Genomic DNA, 18007 nt, shown 5'->3' on the forward strand with positions numbered 1-18007 from the left:
CTGGTGGGGAGAGTTCTTTCATTTACTACTGTGGATCTCACCATTTGCCTGGGGGTGGGGGTGGGTGGTATAGAAAGACGTAACATAATGGATTTTTTCCAATGTAGTCTATTTACAGTGTGTTAATTTCTGGTGTACAGCATAGTGATTCAGTTATACATATATATTCCTTTTTATATTCTTTTCATTATAGACCATTACAAGGTTTTGAATATGTGCTATACAGTGGGACCTTGTTGTTTATCTATTTTTATACAGTAGTTAGTATCTGCAAACCTTGAGCTCCCAATTTATCCCTCTACATCCCCTTTCCCCCTGGTAATCACAAGTTTGTTTCCTCATATGTCTGTGAGTCTGGTCTGTCTCTGATTTGTAAATAAGTTCATTTGTGTCCTTTTTTTTTTCCTTTCTTTTGTTTTTAGATTCCACATATAAGTGATATCATATGGTATTTTTCTTTCTCTTTCACTTAGTATAATGGTCTCCAGGTCCAACCATGTTGCTGCAAATGACACTATTTTATTCTTTTTTAATGGCTTAGTAGTATTCTATAATGGCTAATTTTTATGTAATTGTATACAAAAGTGTACAATGTATTAAAATTCGCACTAATATCCTCCCAGAGTTATCATTATACTGTGTTGTAGACCAATAGGTACCACCTTCCTGCTAAGATAGAGAGGTGGGTTTTGTCCTCAACACCTCAGATTGGTAGAAAGTCATCTGGAAAAGGTATTCAGATATGAAAACATGTTCATTCCTACAAAATGCCCTACATTCAGAGTCTTAAGCTCAAATAAAGTCAGCTTTCTTTCCTCTTCTGTTTTTATTGCAGTGTCATAAGGCCAGGCGGAGGTTTCCAGGTTTCTTCTAACTCTGCCATCTTGATGATCCTCTCCTCTCTGCATGTGTATCCATGGTGTCAGGGCATCCGCATCCTTGTTTCTAAGCTCTGTCAGGAAAATTAGCAGCTATTGCCCATGTCCATTTAGCTGTCAGTCCTCTGAAAAGGACATAGGAGAAAAAACTACGTACAAAGGAAGTACTAGGTCTTTCCGAGTGCCCTGTGCAGACAGAGTGTACCACTTCGTGGGTGGAAATGACCCTTGTTTTGAATTGAATGCCACGCTCTATTTTCCTGGCTTATTGGCATTTGTATTCTTGGACTCTTGCTAGTTCTATGTGGAAAACTACTTCTGTTTTTATAAACCATACCTAGTGGCAGTAAATGGCTCCAGCACCAAAGAACAAGATAGACTGTGTGTCAAGCCATGCATATTTTTACCCATAATAGCATTTACTTACAAATTAAAAATGTGTGTATATATATGTATGTATGCATGTATTTGGCAAATATATGTATATTTACATATTTCTATTTCCCCCTTATATATTTCTTGACATAAAGTATTCGGAAAATATAATTTGTGACAACATCTAGCTATGTACATCTCCAGTTGTTACCTGTCTTAGTCTGTTCAGGCTGCTACAGCCAAAGACTGCAGACTGGGTGGCTTATAAACCACAAAATGTATTTCTCACAGATCTGGAGGCTGGAAGTCCAAGATCAAGGTGCTGGCAGATTCTGTGTCTGGTGGGGGCCCACTTCCTCATAGACGTCAGCCTTCTCACTGTAACCTCACATGGCGGAAGTGAGAGATAGCTCTCTGGGGTCTCTTTGACAGAAGCCCTAATCCCATTCATGAAGGTTCTCCCTAAAGATCTAATCACTTTCCAAAGGCCCCAGCCCCCAATACCATCACCTGGGAGTTAAGATTTCAGCACACGCATTTGAGAGGGATGGAAACATGCAGACCATAGCAACACTCATCATTCTTTATTATTTTTGTAATTACCAGGTGCTATTTATCAATTATGATAAGTTGTATGCTTTCTAAAATTCTCTGCGGGTTCTTGACCTGCTGCAGAATAAGTAGGAAAAACTCAGAGAATGCTGGTGTAGGCTCTGGCAAAAGAGACGTCAGCTTTCCTGGCTGAAATCTCCCAGACTCCCCTGCTGTCTCCACACCCTGGCGAGCAGTGCAGAGCAATCGTGAATTACCGCCGGGAACCCAGCCGCCAAGCGCTGGGTAGGGGAGCCATTCCTGGGCCCCTGAGTCGCCCCAGGGCAGGATGTTCCTCACAGATGTGCAAGGCTGCCATCTCTTTCTGAGTGTGAATTCTCTTCATACGAGAGCATGATTTTTGACAAAGAAAAGAAAGAAAAAACCAAAAGCGTTACTAAATGCGCAGCAGTGCTAGGCAATTTGGGCGCATTCCTAGTATCCATTGCTGAGAGTGTGAAAAAGCAACAAAAAGTGAACCGGTTATAAATGTAGGTTTTTGGAATCCACCTCCACCCCCACTGTGACTATAGTTCATTCTTCAGGGGCCTAAGTCAAGCTGTGCAGGTCTCTGTGGAACACTGTTAAGGGTCTCTCTTTCAAGATGAACAGAATGTAAGCAGGCGGGGAGAGATTTCAGAGCCCTCACAGCTGCAGAATGTCAGAGCTGTAAGTCTAAGATTATCTCCCCTCCACCCCCCCATCTGAAGTAAGCTGTTCACCTGTCTAAGAAAAACACTAACTTCAGACACAGTCTTTGAGTCCATGTAATCATGGTTAGAATCATGGTAGCTTGGATGGCAGTTCTGAAATTCGTCATTGATTTACACTTAAGGTTTTCTTTAAAGATTTACTATTTATTTTAGCTGATTACAAAAAAAAAGAGTACATATTTCTTTAATTATGAATGATTTAAAATGCAGTGTGTATCCCACCTGGGACAGAAAAGTACATATCAACCTAGAAATTGTTCTTTTTTAGACATATAAATACTTCCATTCAATTTAGGGCATTTATGTGCACCTACTATGTACCATAAACCATGTCAGCCTTGCCAGGACACACATAAGAAAAGGATTTAACCCTTGTATCAAAGGAGTTTTTAGTGTAATGGAAGACATATCCATCATCCGTTGCCACAGTAATGCTGTGGTACAAATCACCCCTAATCTCAGTATTCTAGCTCACACATCTGTGGTTCATCTGGACATCAGTTGACCCCAGCTGGGCTTGGTGGAGCATGGCTACAAGTTCTGTCTGCTAATCTGATAAGATACAGGCCTCTCTCCATCCTAAGATCAGTGGACCAGCCAAGCACGTTCTTCTCGTGGTGACAGAAGCACACAACCACACAAATGGCTTTCGGCAGATCACATCCCCTAACATTCACTGGCCAAAGCAAGTCACACGGCCAAAGCCAACATCACGGGACCAAAGAGGTACACTCTGCCTAAGAAGCCTGCAAAAGCGTATGACAAAGGATATGGGAAATCCAGAGAGAGGTGTGAAATTGAACAATACAGTCAAGCAAATTAGGGAAAGATAAATTCATGCATGTTTGTGTAACAAAGGGAAGGGATTTCAAAAGGGAAATGATTAATAATATCTCAAAGACACTAAGAAAGTCTTCTCAGAGGAGGTGGCATTTGCTCTCAGTAACAAAAGGTGTTTGCATTTCAAGAGGCAGACAAGCTGTGCGTATAGGTGTGTGGGGAGTGCAGGGGAGGCAGACAGTAATTCAAGGATGCTCCACGAGCAAAGTCATGGACACGTGTAGGACATTTGCAGTGTTAGGTTATGGAGAAGTACATTAAAAAGAAAACATAGTAGAAAAAGCGTATCAGTAAGAAAGTTACAAATAGACAGCAGAGATGTCCTGTGTCAGAAGTTCTTGTGTTGTATGTTACTGCCGGAAGTTCTTTGAAAGGACAAGTGTCTGAAAATTCCCAAGGTACAAAATGTGAAAAAAGACCCAAGGATGGAATTTTTGTTTAAATCTTTAGAGCTATAATTAGAGCTGGAAATGACTTAGAAATTATCTAGACCAACTCTCTTACTTCACAGATGAAGAAGTGTGTACTTTGGAGGTAAATTCTGTGTGTATGTGTGTGTATATATATATACATTATATATTATATATGTATGTATATTCACATGTGTGTATGAAATATATAAACATATTTAGAAAGAGAATAAATGTCTTCCTAAATCTATCCATCTAAATATTTAAAATATAATATATAAATATATTTATAGAGAGAATCAATTCTTTCATATATACATCAAGGTTGGGGGAGGAGCAGATATGAACTGAGCAGCAGACTTCTTAAAGTGGTATTCCTAAGAATGCTCCATCCTTCATAAACTTAGAACCACATGATTACACCCCCCAAAGCAACAACAACAACAAAAAAAACCACTTGTATCCTCATCAAGTGATCTTTCTGGTTCACATTATTCAAATGCAAAGGGAGAAATTATTAATAAGAAGAAAAAAATAAATATTGTCCAGATATTCAATGCCTGAAAATGCCATCTGAAATGCCTAGCCTAACAGAAGAAGGAAGTGGGGTGGTTCCCCAGAACCCAGACCACGGAGTTTAGGGTACTGCTATCAAAAGATGGACAGTAGGGGGCAGGTGAGGACAAAGACAGCCAATGTTCTGCACACCCACTGGCCAGCCTTCCCTTCCTGTGAAACACGTTTGTAAATGAAACATTTTCATCTGCCTAACCGAAGTATAATTAGAAAAGTAAATCAGTTTGCGTCATCATATATGAGGTTTCATCCCAGTGTAAAAATAACTAAACTTTGAAGTTGTGTCCTTTAATCACCATTAATGTAGCTCAGAGGTCAGCAGACTGCAGCCCTCCGGCCAAAGCAGCTGATCTGTTTTTACAGAACAAGTTTGATGGAAATAGCCACAACTGCCCGGTTACAGATTGTTTATGGCAGCTTTTGCTCCAAAACGGCAGGGCTGAGTAATTGCAACAGAGACAGAGCCCACATGGCTTGCAGTGCCTCAAATATTTCATATCTGGCCCTTTCCAGCTAGTCTGCCCAGCCCTGTTGTTGATATTGGAGGATGAGCCCTTTTCCGGAATGGGTGAAGCTGGCATGTGCTTCCGCTTCCGGTGATGGATTCAGCCGGGGTCCGTCCAGGGAGGACGGCAGTGGAATGAGTGTCACCACCTCGCCTGCCTCCCTCCGTCCCGGGGCTCTGCTCCCGCCATCCTTAACCCTTTGCTCTCTGTCCTTTGCCAGACTCCGACCTGAGCATGCGCACATTGAGCACGCCCAGCCCAGCCCTGATATGTCCACCGAACCTGCCGGGATTTCAGAATGGAAGGGGCTCGTCCACCTCCTCGTCCTCCATCACCGGGGAGACGGTGGCCATGGTCCACTCCCCGCCCCCGACCCGCCTCACCCACCCGCTCATCCGGCTGGCCTCCAGACCGCAGAAGGAGCAGGCCAGCATCGAGCGCCTGCCGGACCACGCCCTGGTGCAGGTCTTCTCCTTCCTGCCCACCAACCAGCTGTGCCGCTGCGCCCGCGTGTGCCGCCGCTGGTACAACCTGGCCTGGGACCCGCGGCTCTGGAGGACTATCCGCCTGACGGGCGAGACCATCAACGTGGACCGCGCCCTCAAGGTGCTGACCCGCAGGCTCTGCCAGGACACACCCAACGTCTGCCTCATGCTGGAAACCGTCAGTGTCAGTGGCTGCAGGCGGCTCACGGACCGAGGTCTTTACACCATTGCCCAGTGCTGCCCGGAGCTGAGGCGGCTGGAAGTCTCCGGCTGTTACAATATCTCCAACGAGGCGGTCTTCGACGTGGTGTCCCTCTGTCCCAACCTGGAGCACCTGGATGTGTCAGGTACGTGGCAACTGACCTGCTATCAGTGGGCCCCTCCCAGTGCACCATCCCAAAGCAGCAGAGGACATGGTCACCTGGGAAGGGGCCCCTCTGTGAAAGCCATCAGAGATGATGGTAAGGAGGCAGACTCTTCTTTCTGAAATACTGTCTTTATGGAATCAGGACCCTGGGGGCCAGCCGTATCCTCTTCATCAAATAATGTCAATTTCTTAGAGGAACTGGAGGCACCTTTTGTCCAGCAGTTCATTATTATGACTTTGAAATGCGTCTTTCCTCCCCAAAATACTCAAAGTCATTTCAGAGCAACCGTAGATAATGGGGACTAAATATCTCATCGCAGATTAATAGGAACCAACTATCTAACTCAAACGCAAGTAGTTTAGAAAAACCACCCTGACGTCCACTGGTTGTGGTTCCCTGGAGCCTGAGAGCTGTGTCCAGCTGATTCTGTGCTGCGGGCTGTGCTCATGATTGTTTGCAGACACTGGGGAAAATCCATCCTGGCCAGCGGGCTCCTCATGTTTCACCCTCCTCTCCTCACCCTTGGATAGATATTGCATCTCTTCTCGACAAAATTCTCAGTTACAGGGTGCAAGGGTAGGGTCCGAGGAGTGGAGCCTTCGGTTCTTTTTAAAAATGAAGGAAATCCCAGCATGGCTGCTTTGCTTGCAAAGCTCTCTCAGGCAGGAAGAATTAAAACCCAGACTCACACTCAGGCGCCAGACGTAGATCCAGCCGGACTAACAGCCTTTCTTTATCTCATCCACTGCCCAGTCGAAAGATGAACGTTTGAGGGGCTGAAATGTGTAAGATGCATCAGGGAGTTAAAGAAATGAACAGCGTGAGCCACCGCCTCAGGGACTGTTGCCGGGTTGGGGGGACGGGGTGGGGTGGGGGAGAAGTAAAAACCACTGTGACAAGCGAATAAACAAAATTTGCGATTTACAAGCATCTGAGGTAAATGATACCCTCCCACCAAACCCGAGGTAAAAGTCAGCTCTCTGAGCTCACTCTCTCTTTTGAAAACCGACATCTGAAAATATTTCAGATGACAGTCAATTATTTTTCGCAGATTCGTTCCCCCGCTGGAAAGCAGCTCTCCGCTCCCCTTGTTCAGCTGGCTTCAGGACAAAACCGTCGTAACCGTTTGTTCAGTTAGTCTTGAGCAGCTGTTGGCGTCGAGAAGCAGGAACCGAAGAGGTTTTTCTTACATTTTTCCCCCCAAGGAATTCTGGAAAGAGAAAGCATTGTGATGTGGTGGAAACTAGTTTCAAAACTTGTGATCTGAGACAATTCACAGCTTTCTCTAGATGTGTTTCCTCTTCACTTAAAAAAAAAAAAAAAAAAGGTGGGAGGGGGGCTAAGGGATTTGACTCTTTAACACTCTAAGATTTCTGAACCTTGAGGGCCTCATTTATAAACACCTCGTTTTCTTTTACTTTCTCAGATTAGGAAATGACTCAGTTTTGGGCTCCCCATCTTTGTTAAAGGGGCTCCCCATACACCCCCAGTACAGGCTGCAAGTAACTGTGTTCTCTCTTTGGAGTCTTTCTGACATTCAGAAATGCAGAAACGACTTTGGCTGGTTGGGAGTGGAAGTTTCTGGGCTTCTAGCCTGAGTGAGTGGATCCTGCCTGACCCCTTTGCTAACCATTGTGTAAACCTTCATGCCCATGCTCTCCATCTGCCTGACCCGTTGCAGGATCTTCCTCACACGTCCCCCGATGACCCCCTGCGATCTGTGTACATAGAGTCTGTCCATGGGGGAATCAGACTCACCAAGAGCATAGAATTCCAGGTGTTGGCAGGACCAGGGTGGGGCTATTCGTGTAGATGAACTTGAAAGACGCAACAGGCCATAAGGATGGGTCTGTGTCACCACCTCTGAGTGGTGCCCTCCAGCTCTGAGGGAATCTGGAAATTGCTGTGGTTTCACCTATGCCTTGTTCCCCTTGGTTCTCACACCTTCTCGATGGCAATAAACTTGACTTTGGCAATAAACTTGACTTTGGAAGACTCCTCTCTGGTCTGGAGCTTAATTCTCCCAGAGGACATGAGACTGCCCCTCCCATCCTTAACAAGCCCAGCTTGAAAGTTATCTTTTCAAGTCATTGAAAGTTAGTGTAATTAGCCCTAGTGTTTTTTCATTATCACATATTACCTTTTATTAATGATTAGTCAGGGTTCTCTAAATATATATACATATATATATAATATATATATATATGAATTGGCTCGCACAGTGATGGCGTCTGAGAAGTCCCACAGTTTGCGATCTGCGAGCTGAGACCCAGGAAAACCCGTTATGCAGTTCAGTCTGAGTCTAAAAGCCTGAGAACCACGGTTGCCGATGGTGTTGGTCTGAGTCCAAAGGCAGGAGAAAAGCAATGTGCCAGCTCAGTCAGACAGAGAGAGAGAATTCTCTGTTCTACCCTTTTGTTCTATTCAGACCCTCAGCAGATTGCATAATGTCCAGCCACATTGGGGACAGCAGTCTGCTTGACTGGGTCTCCTGGTTCAAATGTTAATCTTATCCAGAAACACATTCACAGGCACACCCAGAAATAAGATTTAGCCAAATATCTTGGTACCTCGACATTTAGTCAAGATGGCACATGACATTAGCCATGACAATATCACCTTTAAACAGCAATGGAATATATTAAAACCAACCAATTTTCAAAGTACAAAATCTGACAATTACTACAAGTGAAATGGCTCCAAAAGGGCCCTCTGTAATTGGAGGCCTGGGAGTCCTCCTTACTTCTCTTCCTGATCTTCTATATCCCACCAGTCGAATCCTGTCCAGGTGATTCTACTCCCCTCGAACCTTCGGTCCATCCCCTCTCCTCCACCTGCCTGCCTGGATGCATGCTTCCTGAACCATCCTTACACCCGTCTCAACCCCGTCAACCGGCCCTCCACACAACCAACCTCCAGAGGAATGTTTTCAACCTACAAGTCTAACCGTTCATTTTCCTGCATAAAATCTCCAATTCCTCCTCATGGCATAGAGAAAGAAGTTCCTCCGCAGAGCATATATGGCCCTTCATGAGCTGCTCTTTCTAGGTTCAAATCTCACCCTTTTCCTACGTAACCTCAGTGCTCCCTTCTTCGGAATCGGTTGCATTTCCCAAACACATCATGTCTGTGCACACTGTGATGCATGAGCGGTTCTCTGGCCTGCATGCCATCCCCTCCTCTGCCCATTGCCCCTCCCCAACAAACCTCTCGATGGATTTCTCATTGCTCAAGCCCCAGTCCAAGCGTCCCCTAAGTAAAGCCTTTCCTGCCTGACCCCTAGTAAGCTGAGGATTTCCTCCCAGTTGTCCCAGTACAGGCAGGTAGAGAGTTGCTGGGTTCTGCAACTGGGTACTTGTATATTCCTGGATTCCTTTCTCTCACCCATTCTCAGCTTTTAAGGGCAGAAATGAGGCATATTTTGTCTCTATACTTAATGATATTGTAATTAAATGAACAGAGGAGTGTCAACACCCTAAACAGTCCTCTTGATCTCTAAAAGTTTCAAACAAAGTTGTCATTGGTTAATACTCCAAACAAGCATTTAGGAAGCTGTAGTGCAGTGACTAAATCATGCTCATCGGTAAAAATGGGTTGGTTGGGAGCATTAAATGAGTTAATTCAGGTTAAGTCCTCACATGTGTGCTCTGCTGAAAACCATGTAGTAAGCATTCAATAAATCATGATGGCTGTTATCGTTTTGGGACTGTCATTGTTGTTAACATGCTTGGAAGACTGTAGCTGGTCTTCATGGACTTGATCCTTTTATATCCCAGAGAAGGTAGAGATATCACCCCAAAAATAAGAGGAAGTGGTAATGAAGTGAAAGCTGAACCAAACCTGGAATTAATTGAAGAAACCCATACATTTGTTCAACCGTTACTATCCATCCCCTGTTGAGTAATATCCACACTCCTTACCCTGAGTGTCAAGGCAGGACCCCCAGCTGTGACCCGAATGGACCACTCCTGTCTTAGTTTCCATGAAAATCCTTTGTGTTCCACCCGATAAACTCACCCTGCCCCCTCACCCGCCATGCTTGCTTGTCTCTTGAATTTGCGTGTGTTATTACCTTACACCAGCTGGGCTCTGCATTTGTGTATCTAAATTGTTTCTCTCTTCCAAGAATCCCCATAGAGATATAACCACTTTCAAGACTTCTGATTCCCCAGTGTCTAAATATTCATTTCATGCTGACATATCTACCGTAAAGCTCTCATATAATTCATCAGTTGCTTGCTACGTCCTAGTCATTTCTTACCATCCCTGCCAAAGCTGAAGCCTTAGATCAGGACCCGGTTTCCCTAGCCTGGCTGTACAAGCCGTAGACTCTCACTGGGTCTGAGATGTCTCATCTTTAAAAAATGAAGGTTACACTGGATGGTTTCTAAGGCTCTCTCCATGTCTGTAATGTATGGATGCATGCCCTAGTCATAGAGATTACCTGCTGAGCCATGGAGCAGTTTTTGTTTTTTTTTTTTTCCAATCCAAACGTAGCAAATCTGCAAGAATTAAGGCTAAAGCTGACGTTAAAAATTACTGATCTAAAATAATACAAGCCTATCAAAATTGTGTCTTTACTAAAACTGAGCTAAGTTAGTATTTCATTAAATTTGGGGCTCAGTTTGAAAAACCAGGCAAATATTTCCCTGGACCAAATACAATATCCTCCCCGGAGCACAACAGATTTTACTAGATTTTTTTTTTTTAGGAAACTGGAACTAAGAGTTTAGGAACAGAGGTGGTCATATGATCTTGAAAAACAAAGTGCCTTTACAGGCATCACAGATGGGCAACCTCTGCTGTGAACGTACACAATTCAGCATAAAGCAAGATTACAGTCAGTGTAAAGAAAGAAACTCAAAACAAAGGACTATTTCAAAGCTACAAAGCCTTCTGCAAAGCCACGGAGCTCACTAGAGCAGTGTGGGCCGCGTCTGACAAGTCAAATCTCTGTTCTCCAGTGTCGAAGTTTATGCTTTACTCCTTCCTGAAATTCTTTGACTTGGTAGCACATGGCTTTTGAACCTCATTATTCCCAGGACCTGAATTTTATAGGAGTTTCCTGGGCAGCCTGCCAGGAGTGGGAGGACAGTCCCCGTGAGCACTGTCATGTGGTTGCTTCGAAGCCTTAGCTATGATGTGATGAGCTGAGGCACGGAGCCGCCGGAGGTGAGGCACCTGGATTTAGAGCTGCCAGAGGGATTCGAGGAAGAGCAGAGATAAAATGAAAACTATATATGCAGTCTATGTAGTAGGATGAAATATATGCATACATATACCTTTATTTTATAATGTATATTACCTATGCATATTATTCATTTATATTCATATACTAAAAGTATCCTGTGCATATTTTAACTAGTAATATATAGTCAACTGAAATATACAATGAAGTGAGGGTTTCATGTGTCACATAAAATGTATCATAATTATATAGTATATAGTATAAACATATCCATGTAAAATGTATGTATGCACATATTCTTCGGGAAATGGGGCTAGAAACAATGTTAAGAGAGGCATCTAAAGATCTCTTCCTGGGCATTAATTTCCTTATCCATAGAATGGATTGTTTTAAGAATCAGGTAAAGAAATATTTCTAAAAGCACTTTGTAAACATCATAATACAACATAAATAAAAGGTATTATAATAAGCTATAAAGAAGGCAGTCGGTTTTTCAATGGAGATGTACATCACCCACAGCCCACGTCCTGAGGACATGTCCATGTTGGACGTTGGGTTATTCTACCGCGTCTTCCTATAAAACACTGTGCACTCTGTAATTCATTCATTCATTCAACAGGTACTTAGCACCAGCTGTGAACCCAGTAGAGGGGATTCAGCAATGAACAGAGAGGCATCCCTTTTCTAGAAAGCTTACGTTCCAGAGTGAGGACAGCAAATCCATAAGTGAATACATAAATGGATAATGCCACAGGCTGATAAAGTGTGCTGAAAATAAACAGGAGTCTGGCAGCGGTACTAATTTATACAGGGTGATTAGGGAAGAATTGTCCAATAAAGGCATGTTTGCTCAGAGACCTCAGAAGGTAGGGGTGGCTCATGGCACTATCCAGGGAAGCCCTGTCCAGTGCCCAGGCGCTGAGGCAGGAGGGCACCTGAGTTGTCTGGGAGGTCAGTGGGGTTGGAAGAGGGGTAAGAGAGAAGATCAGAGGTCACAGGGCTGCAGGTCCTTAGAGGGTTAGACTTTAGATGTTACGCATGGAGTGAGATGGGTGCCATCTGAAGGCTTTGAGCATAACTGGAGTTCTGTTTTCCAGCATCTCTCTGGCAGCTGAGAGGAGAATAGAGTGCAGGGCAGGGAAACTGGTGGAGAGGCTAGAGGAATAATCCCGATGACACAGTTGTTCCTCCTTGACCAAAGAGGGTTGAAATGAATCCCTAAATGGTCACCTTGTTGGACTAATAACTACATATATTTCTGATCCTTTTCAAAGTACGTCGGTATCCATTATCTCCTTGCATCCTGTTATACCTCCAGAGCGCAGGTGTGACAGCTGCTCGTTCCCATTTCAGAGGAAAGGCTTGACACTAGAAAATGTAAGCCTTCAGCCTGAGGTCATAAAAAGTGGAGCTGAACCACCGGCTTGGGACTGCCAAGCCAGTGCTCTTTCTGCCAAACCCAGGTCATGGCCAAGCCTTCTATCTCATATCTCACTGCTTTGGACCACAGAGCTACCAGACCATTGTAGGGTAAGAGCTGGCTTTTACTGAGCTTCTGGAACTTTCCAGGGCCAAGGCAGGATATTTACACACATTGTCTCATTTCTCCCTTCACAGCTGCCTTTCAGGGAAGGTGATCACCCTTATTTTCAGACAAAGGAAGTACTCAGAACGATTGATGTGCCCAGTGTCAGGCAGCTAGTGATGGATCTGGACTTGGAACCATTGTCTTTCTGATTCTAAAGCCCCCAAGCCTCCTAAACCCAAAGCAGTTAAATGATGAACGCAAAAACCTCAACCTTGCTTTCTCTATTGTAGGGCCCGAGAAGGGAAGGGGTAACATGGGAACCCGAACCCGGAGAGGGGTAGGAATCCGTAAAGGCGAGCCCCACCATCCCCACCCCCGTCCTCGGAGGTCGCTCTGAGCGTGTGTTCTGTCTCTTTATGCAGGGTGCTCCAAAGTGACCTGCATCAGCTTGACCCGGGAGGCCTCCATTAAACTGTCCCCCTTGCATGGCAAACAGATTTCCATCCGCTACCTGGACATGACGGACTGCTTCGTGCTGGAGGACGAAGGCCTGCACACCATCGCGGCTCACTGCACGCAGCTCACCCACCTGTATCTGCGCCGCTGCGTCCGCCTCACCGACGAGGGCCTGCGCTACCTGATGATCTACTGCACCTCCATCAAGGAGCTGAGCGTCAGCGACTGCCGCTTCGTCAGCGACTTCGGCCTGCGCGAGATCGCCAAGCTGGAGTCCCGCCTGCGGTACCTCAGCATCGCGCACTGCGGCCGCGTCACCGACGTGGGCATCCGCTACGTGGCCAAGTACTGCAGCAAGCTGCGCTACCTCAACGCGAGGGGCTGCGAGGGCATCACGGACCACGGCGTGGAGTACCTCGCCAAGAACTGCACGAAACTCAAGTCCCTGGACATCGGCAAATGCCCTCTGGTCTCCGACACCGGCCTGGAGTGCCTGGCCCTGAATTGCTTCAATCTCAAGCGACTCAGCCTCAAGTCGTGCGAGAGCATCACCGGCCAGGGCTTGCAGATCGTGGCGGCCAACTGCTTCGATCTCCAGATGCTGAACGTCCAGGACTGCGAGGTGTCCGTGGAGGCCCTGCGGTTTGTGAAACGCCACTGCAAGCGCTGCGTCATCGAGCACACCAACCCTGCCTTCTTCTGAACGGACAGCTTCCTCCGGCCGCCGCTGTTTCCCTACGAACCTGAACAGAACAAAATGGTTTTTTTGTTTTGTTTTTTTTTTAAAGCAGCATATGTAAGCACCGACACCCACTCATAACAGCTCTCTCCCCCAGGAAGGTTCTTAAGAATCTGCTTTTTTTTTTTTCTCCCCCTAATTTCTCATGGGCAGCAGAGGTCAAGGTGGGGGAGGGAGGACACATTTCTGTTACAGTAAACGGTTTTGGGGGTCAGGTCATTGTAGGCAGTTTCTCTTCTCAAAAAGGTGTACCTCAGAAAGCTTACTGCAGCATCTTTAGAAACGCCCCTTTTTCTCTCTGTCTCTCTCCTCCTTCCCCAGGGTTCTGCACCCTGACCCCTCACAGCGCACCCCTCCCTCTCCAACAGCAGCAAGGCATCAGAATGATAATGCTCTCCAGACCGCCTTCTCTTTAAACTACCTGATTGGCCTAATCCACACTTCAGCCCCACACCCAAGCAAATTCTTGTTAAATAAATGTCACAGCCACCTGGTATTCACAAAGCACTTCCAAGCCTTTTTTAAAGAATCACTTGTGGCAGGCAGCATGGTGGAGGAAGAGACCTGCATCTCCCCTCCTCCAGCTCTGCCACTTACTAGCTGTGTGACTTTGGGCAAAGCACTTGACCTCTCTGGGCTTCTGCTTCCAGCACTGAATCGGAGGCCATCGTCTGATCTAATCGAGGATTAGCTTCATGCCAATTTCAGAGCTGAGGGAACAGAGATGTCAATAAAGAGAGACTTTTTGGCATAGAGCACAGGAGGCATCCTCTTCAGAGGCTATTGATTCTGTGGATGCTTTCAGAAGTGCCAACACCAGTGTCCTGTGTGTCCTTCACTCCAATCTGAGTTTGTTTTGGTGGGTGAGTCTCTTCTCCTGCCCCCACTAGATGGATGGTTTTAATACACAAATGCTGTCGGCATCACCCCAGCCCACATCATCGTGCGGAGGCAATAGAATTCCCAATCACAGCAAAACCCACATCCCTCAGTCAAAGTTGATCTTTTGGAGTTTTGTTTTTTGGTTTTTGGTTTTTGTTTTTTTCAAATAGAAGGAAAGACCCTTACAGTTTTTAATTAGCAAGTGAGGCCCAAGGGAACACATGTCCTCTAGGGCTTTCTTAATCCCTCTCACCGCACACGTGGCACATGAGCACATCTGCCCTGCAGCTGGCAGGAACAGATGCCTCGGTTCTTTGTCATTCAGATCACATTTCTACTTTTCTCACCTATTTATTTCTCTGTGAGTCCAAACTTCATCACATGAAGCCTGTTGGGGTTAAGTCGTCAGTGTTGCCTTGTGTGGCTTGCCACCTTGTGTGACTGCGTGTCCTCTGTCAAAGATGCAGAGCAGACTTCCAGGTAGTTTAAATATTGTTCCCTCAAAAGTGCCACATGAGCGGAAGTGAGAACACATTGATAAGACTTAGGCGCTGGTCCAGGCCCTGGGAATAGAACATCAATATCACTGCCAAGGATGAGTTTTAAATGGCCCTGTTTGGATAGAAATCCATTTGCTAGCCTCATGCATGTAAAGTCAGGATGCCAGAAGAAACTCTATTGCTCGCGTTCATGAAATTTAATTGCCTTTTGTTAATAAGCCTGTGACCTCTCTTAAATTATTCTCTGGCAACACCCGTCCTTCATCACTGTTCAAACAGTTCATCCATTTCTGTCTCAAAGGATCCATCCACACCCAGAACCTCTGTTTCTCCAAGCCTAGCACGTGGAATTGGTTCCAGATCAAGCCTACGCATCACTTAACAACTGCCCTCCCACTGTTGGCGCCTTGCGTGCCTTTATCTTATGCTGGGAAGGAGAAGATAGGATGAAGTGGTATCACATGAAATATGCCTCCTCTCCAGTCAACTCCATCAGCAATCGAGAGGCGCAGTCAAGACCGTGTGTCATGAGGGAAAAGGAGTTGTTTGGCTGGGGAGGGTGCCTGGTCACACAGTTTAGAACCATGAAAGGGGTTGAAGGTAGCACTCCCTTGCTCTGTGACTTGTGATCCTGTCTAACAGCTCGGAATTTGAAACTCAGAAAGGATTATCCCTAACCCTTGGCCCTGGGACCTTCCAAGTGAACTGGTTTAACACTCCTAGAATGAAGGCAGAGATCCAAAATGGCTCTGGGAACCAGAGAAGTGGGGTGGGGGTCCTATTCCAAATATCTGTCTGTATCACCAGTCCCTGACCACATCATCTAAACTGTCTTCCAAACATGAGACGAAGCTGACTTGCACACTGTTGCCCAGCACACACTGTCTTTCCCAGTTTCTCCCTTTCCCCCGGTCTTCTCTTCATCCTTTCTGCTTCCCCTTGTCGTGTGAACCTGTGACAGAGGTTACTAGGGGAAACAGCTCAGCAGATTTTGAGAGACCAAGCAAAAAAGCCTCACTAGGAAATTTATCTGTTTTTAAACATTGCTTCCTTCCTGCCTCTGCTAAATTGAATGCTCATTGTTTTTTTTATTTTTTTTTTTGTTTTTTTGTTTTAAATTCCAATGTTCAAATCACTGCGTGCTGTATGACTCTAGAAAGCCTTAATTTACTACCACCAAGAAATAAAGCAATATGTTGGTAATTGGGTTAAGCCTCCTTTAATATCCTGGCCAGAAGAGCATGGTGTTCAGATGGGGACATTCAACGAGTGAGAAAAACTTGCCTCATGTTGAGGTAGAGACCAAGTGTGGTCACTGCAGCTCTTGTCTCTTTAAGGTTGCGTCCATCGTTTTTTCATTTCCTTTAGCTCATTGTCTGTGGCTGAAAATTAGCAGGTAAGTGAAAAAATTATTACCCTCCCAGTTTAGTTCAGGTCTTCAATTCCCTAAGCTTACCTTGAAGCCAGGCATATTTTGGAATTTATAATTTTTCACATTTTAGGAAGTTATCTGTGATATATTCTGCAACATCCCTAGTAGAGTCTGGGACAGCACCCTTAATCAAGCCTGTTAATTTTTCTACAGCAGTAGATATGAACAGTCACACTGCATAATATTATTATAGGCTATAAATAGCCTTGCATCTGTTTGGGTCAGGTTTTGTCACCAAATTAATCTGTGCCAAACCTAGTGAAAAAAACCTTTGATTTTTTTTAGAGCTTTCTAGATTTCAGAATTATAGATGAGTAACTGTAGACCTGAATATACTTCCCCTGGCACTGGTTATAAACATTGGAGAAATTTTCAAAATTATGCTGACCATTGGTCTTTATAAATTTTTTTTAAGTCTTAAAACCTTAACATTTGGAAGGAGAATATAGCAAGTTGGTCTAAAGGGAAAATTTATCAGTCAGTTAGAAAAGGGGAAATACCAAATATCTCATTACCCAAACCTTAAGATCTGAGAAATCAATATGGCAGAAAGCAAGTCCTGATAGATGAATGGCAGACTTCATCTTTAGCAAGTAAAAAGGTTTTAGGCAATGAAGATTTTAAATGTAGTTGTTCTTATGCTTGCGCTCACCCTGTGTCAGCTATGTAATGACCCTCCCGTAAACCAGTAAGACTGTTAGCTGCCTTGGAACATGAACTCGAGGCAGCCCTATGCAGTTCCTGTCAAGATCCCAGAATAAGGTTAGCAGTAAATAAAATGCATTTCCCCTTGAGGTTCATGATGTCTTATATTGACATTTGTTCAGAAAGTCTTTAAGAAGTTTGACATCCAAGAGTGCACAACATGAAACCAAAAAGTCGAGTATTTTCAAGGGGAAAAAACATGCAATGAAATTGCTTACCTTGTCTAAATTCTCACAGAAAAGTCAAAAAGTAGAGCATTTGTTCAATAGCTGGCAATCGTGATCAGTTCAGGGAGAAATTAATTTGCAGAAATGCTGAATAGACAGTAGAAGAGGGAGAGAGAAGATTTAAACACAACTTAAATATTGTGTGAAACTGTTCACACAGAAAATCTGTGAAACAAAATTGGTTTTCCTTTGGCGAGCTCTTGGTCAAATGGTTTCTTCTTTTTGATCCACACACCAGGACTAATGTTGCGGAAAGGAGAGGCGCAGGGGGACGGGGGGTGCCTGCCATCCATCATCTGTCTGCAGTGGGCACTGATGCCACCACTGAGACTTGCCTAAACACAGTGCCCGTCTGCCAAAGAGCAACTCAGGCATGTTTCACTGAGATGACCCCCAAGTGGGCAAAGTTGTTCACTCGAGGGACGAAATGCTCTCATACACACTCAGACTGGGGACACCCAGCCAGGAGTGCATCCAAGATGTGATTATTCCTCCTTTTGTCCTTGAGTGCATCACTATCTCCTCAAGCCATGGGTCCGTTTTATAGACTCTTTTTTATTTTTTCCTCGCATGTCAACAGATCAACTTGCATTTAAAATCATGAAGAT

The 18007-nt window shown here is 44.9% G+C and overlaps 1 protein-coding gene across 1 annotated transcript in view; it reads left to right on the plus strand.

Moving 5' to 3' along the window:
- Nucleotides 1-16238, plus strand: part of FBXL7 (F-box and leucine rich repeat protein 7) — a 385410-nt gene extending 369172 nt beyond the window's left edge. Inside the window, exons 3-4 of the mRNA XM_010981975.3 lie at nucleotides 5110-5721; nucleotides 12881-16238. Of these exons, the coding sequence (XP_010980277.2) occupies nucleotides 5110-5721; nucleotides 12881-13617 (1349 nt within the window). The 3' untranslated portion in view covers nucleotides 13618-16238. The remainder of the gene's footprint in view (nucleotides 1-5109; nucleotides 5722-12880) is intronic.
- The last annotated feature ends 1769 nt before the right edge of the window (nucleotides 16239-18007 follow it).

Source organism: Camelus dromedarius, chromosome 3 (assembly GCF_036321535.1).
Source record: "Camelus dromedarius isolate mCamDro1 chromosome 3, mCamDro1.pat, whole genome shotgun sequence".
NCBI classification, from domain to species: domain Eukaryota; kingdom Metazoa; phylum Chordata; class Mammalia; order Artiodactyla; family Camelidae; genus Camelus; species Camelus dromedarius.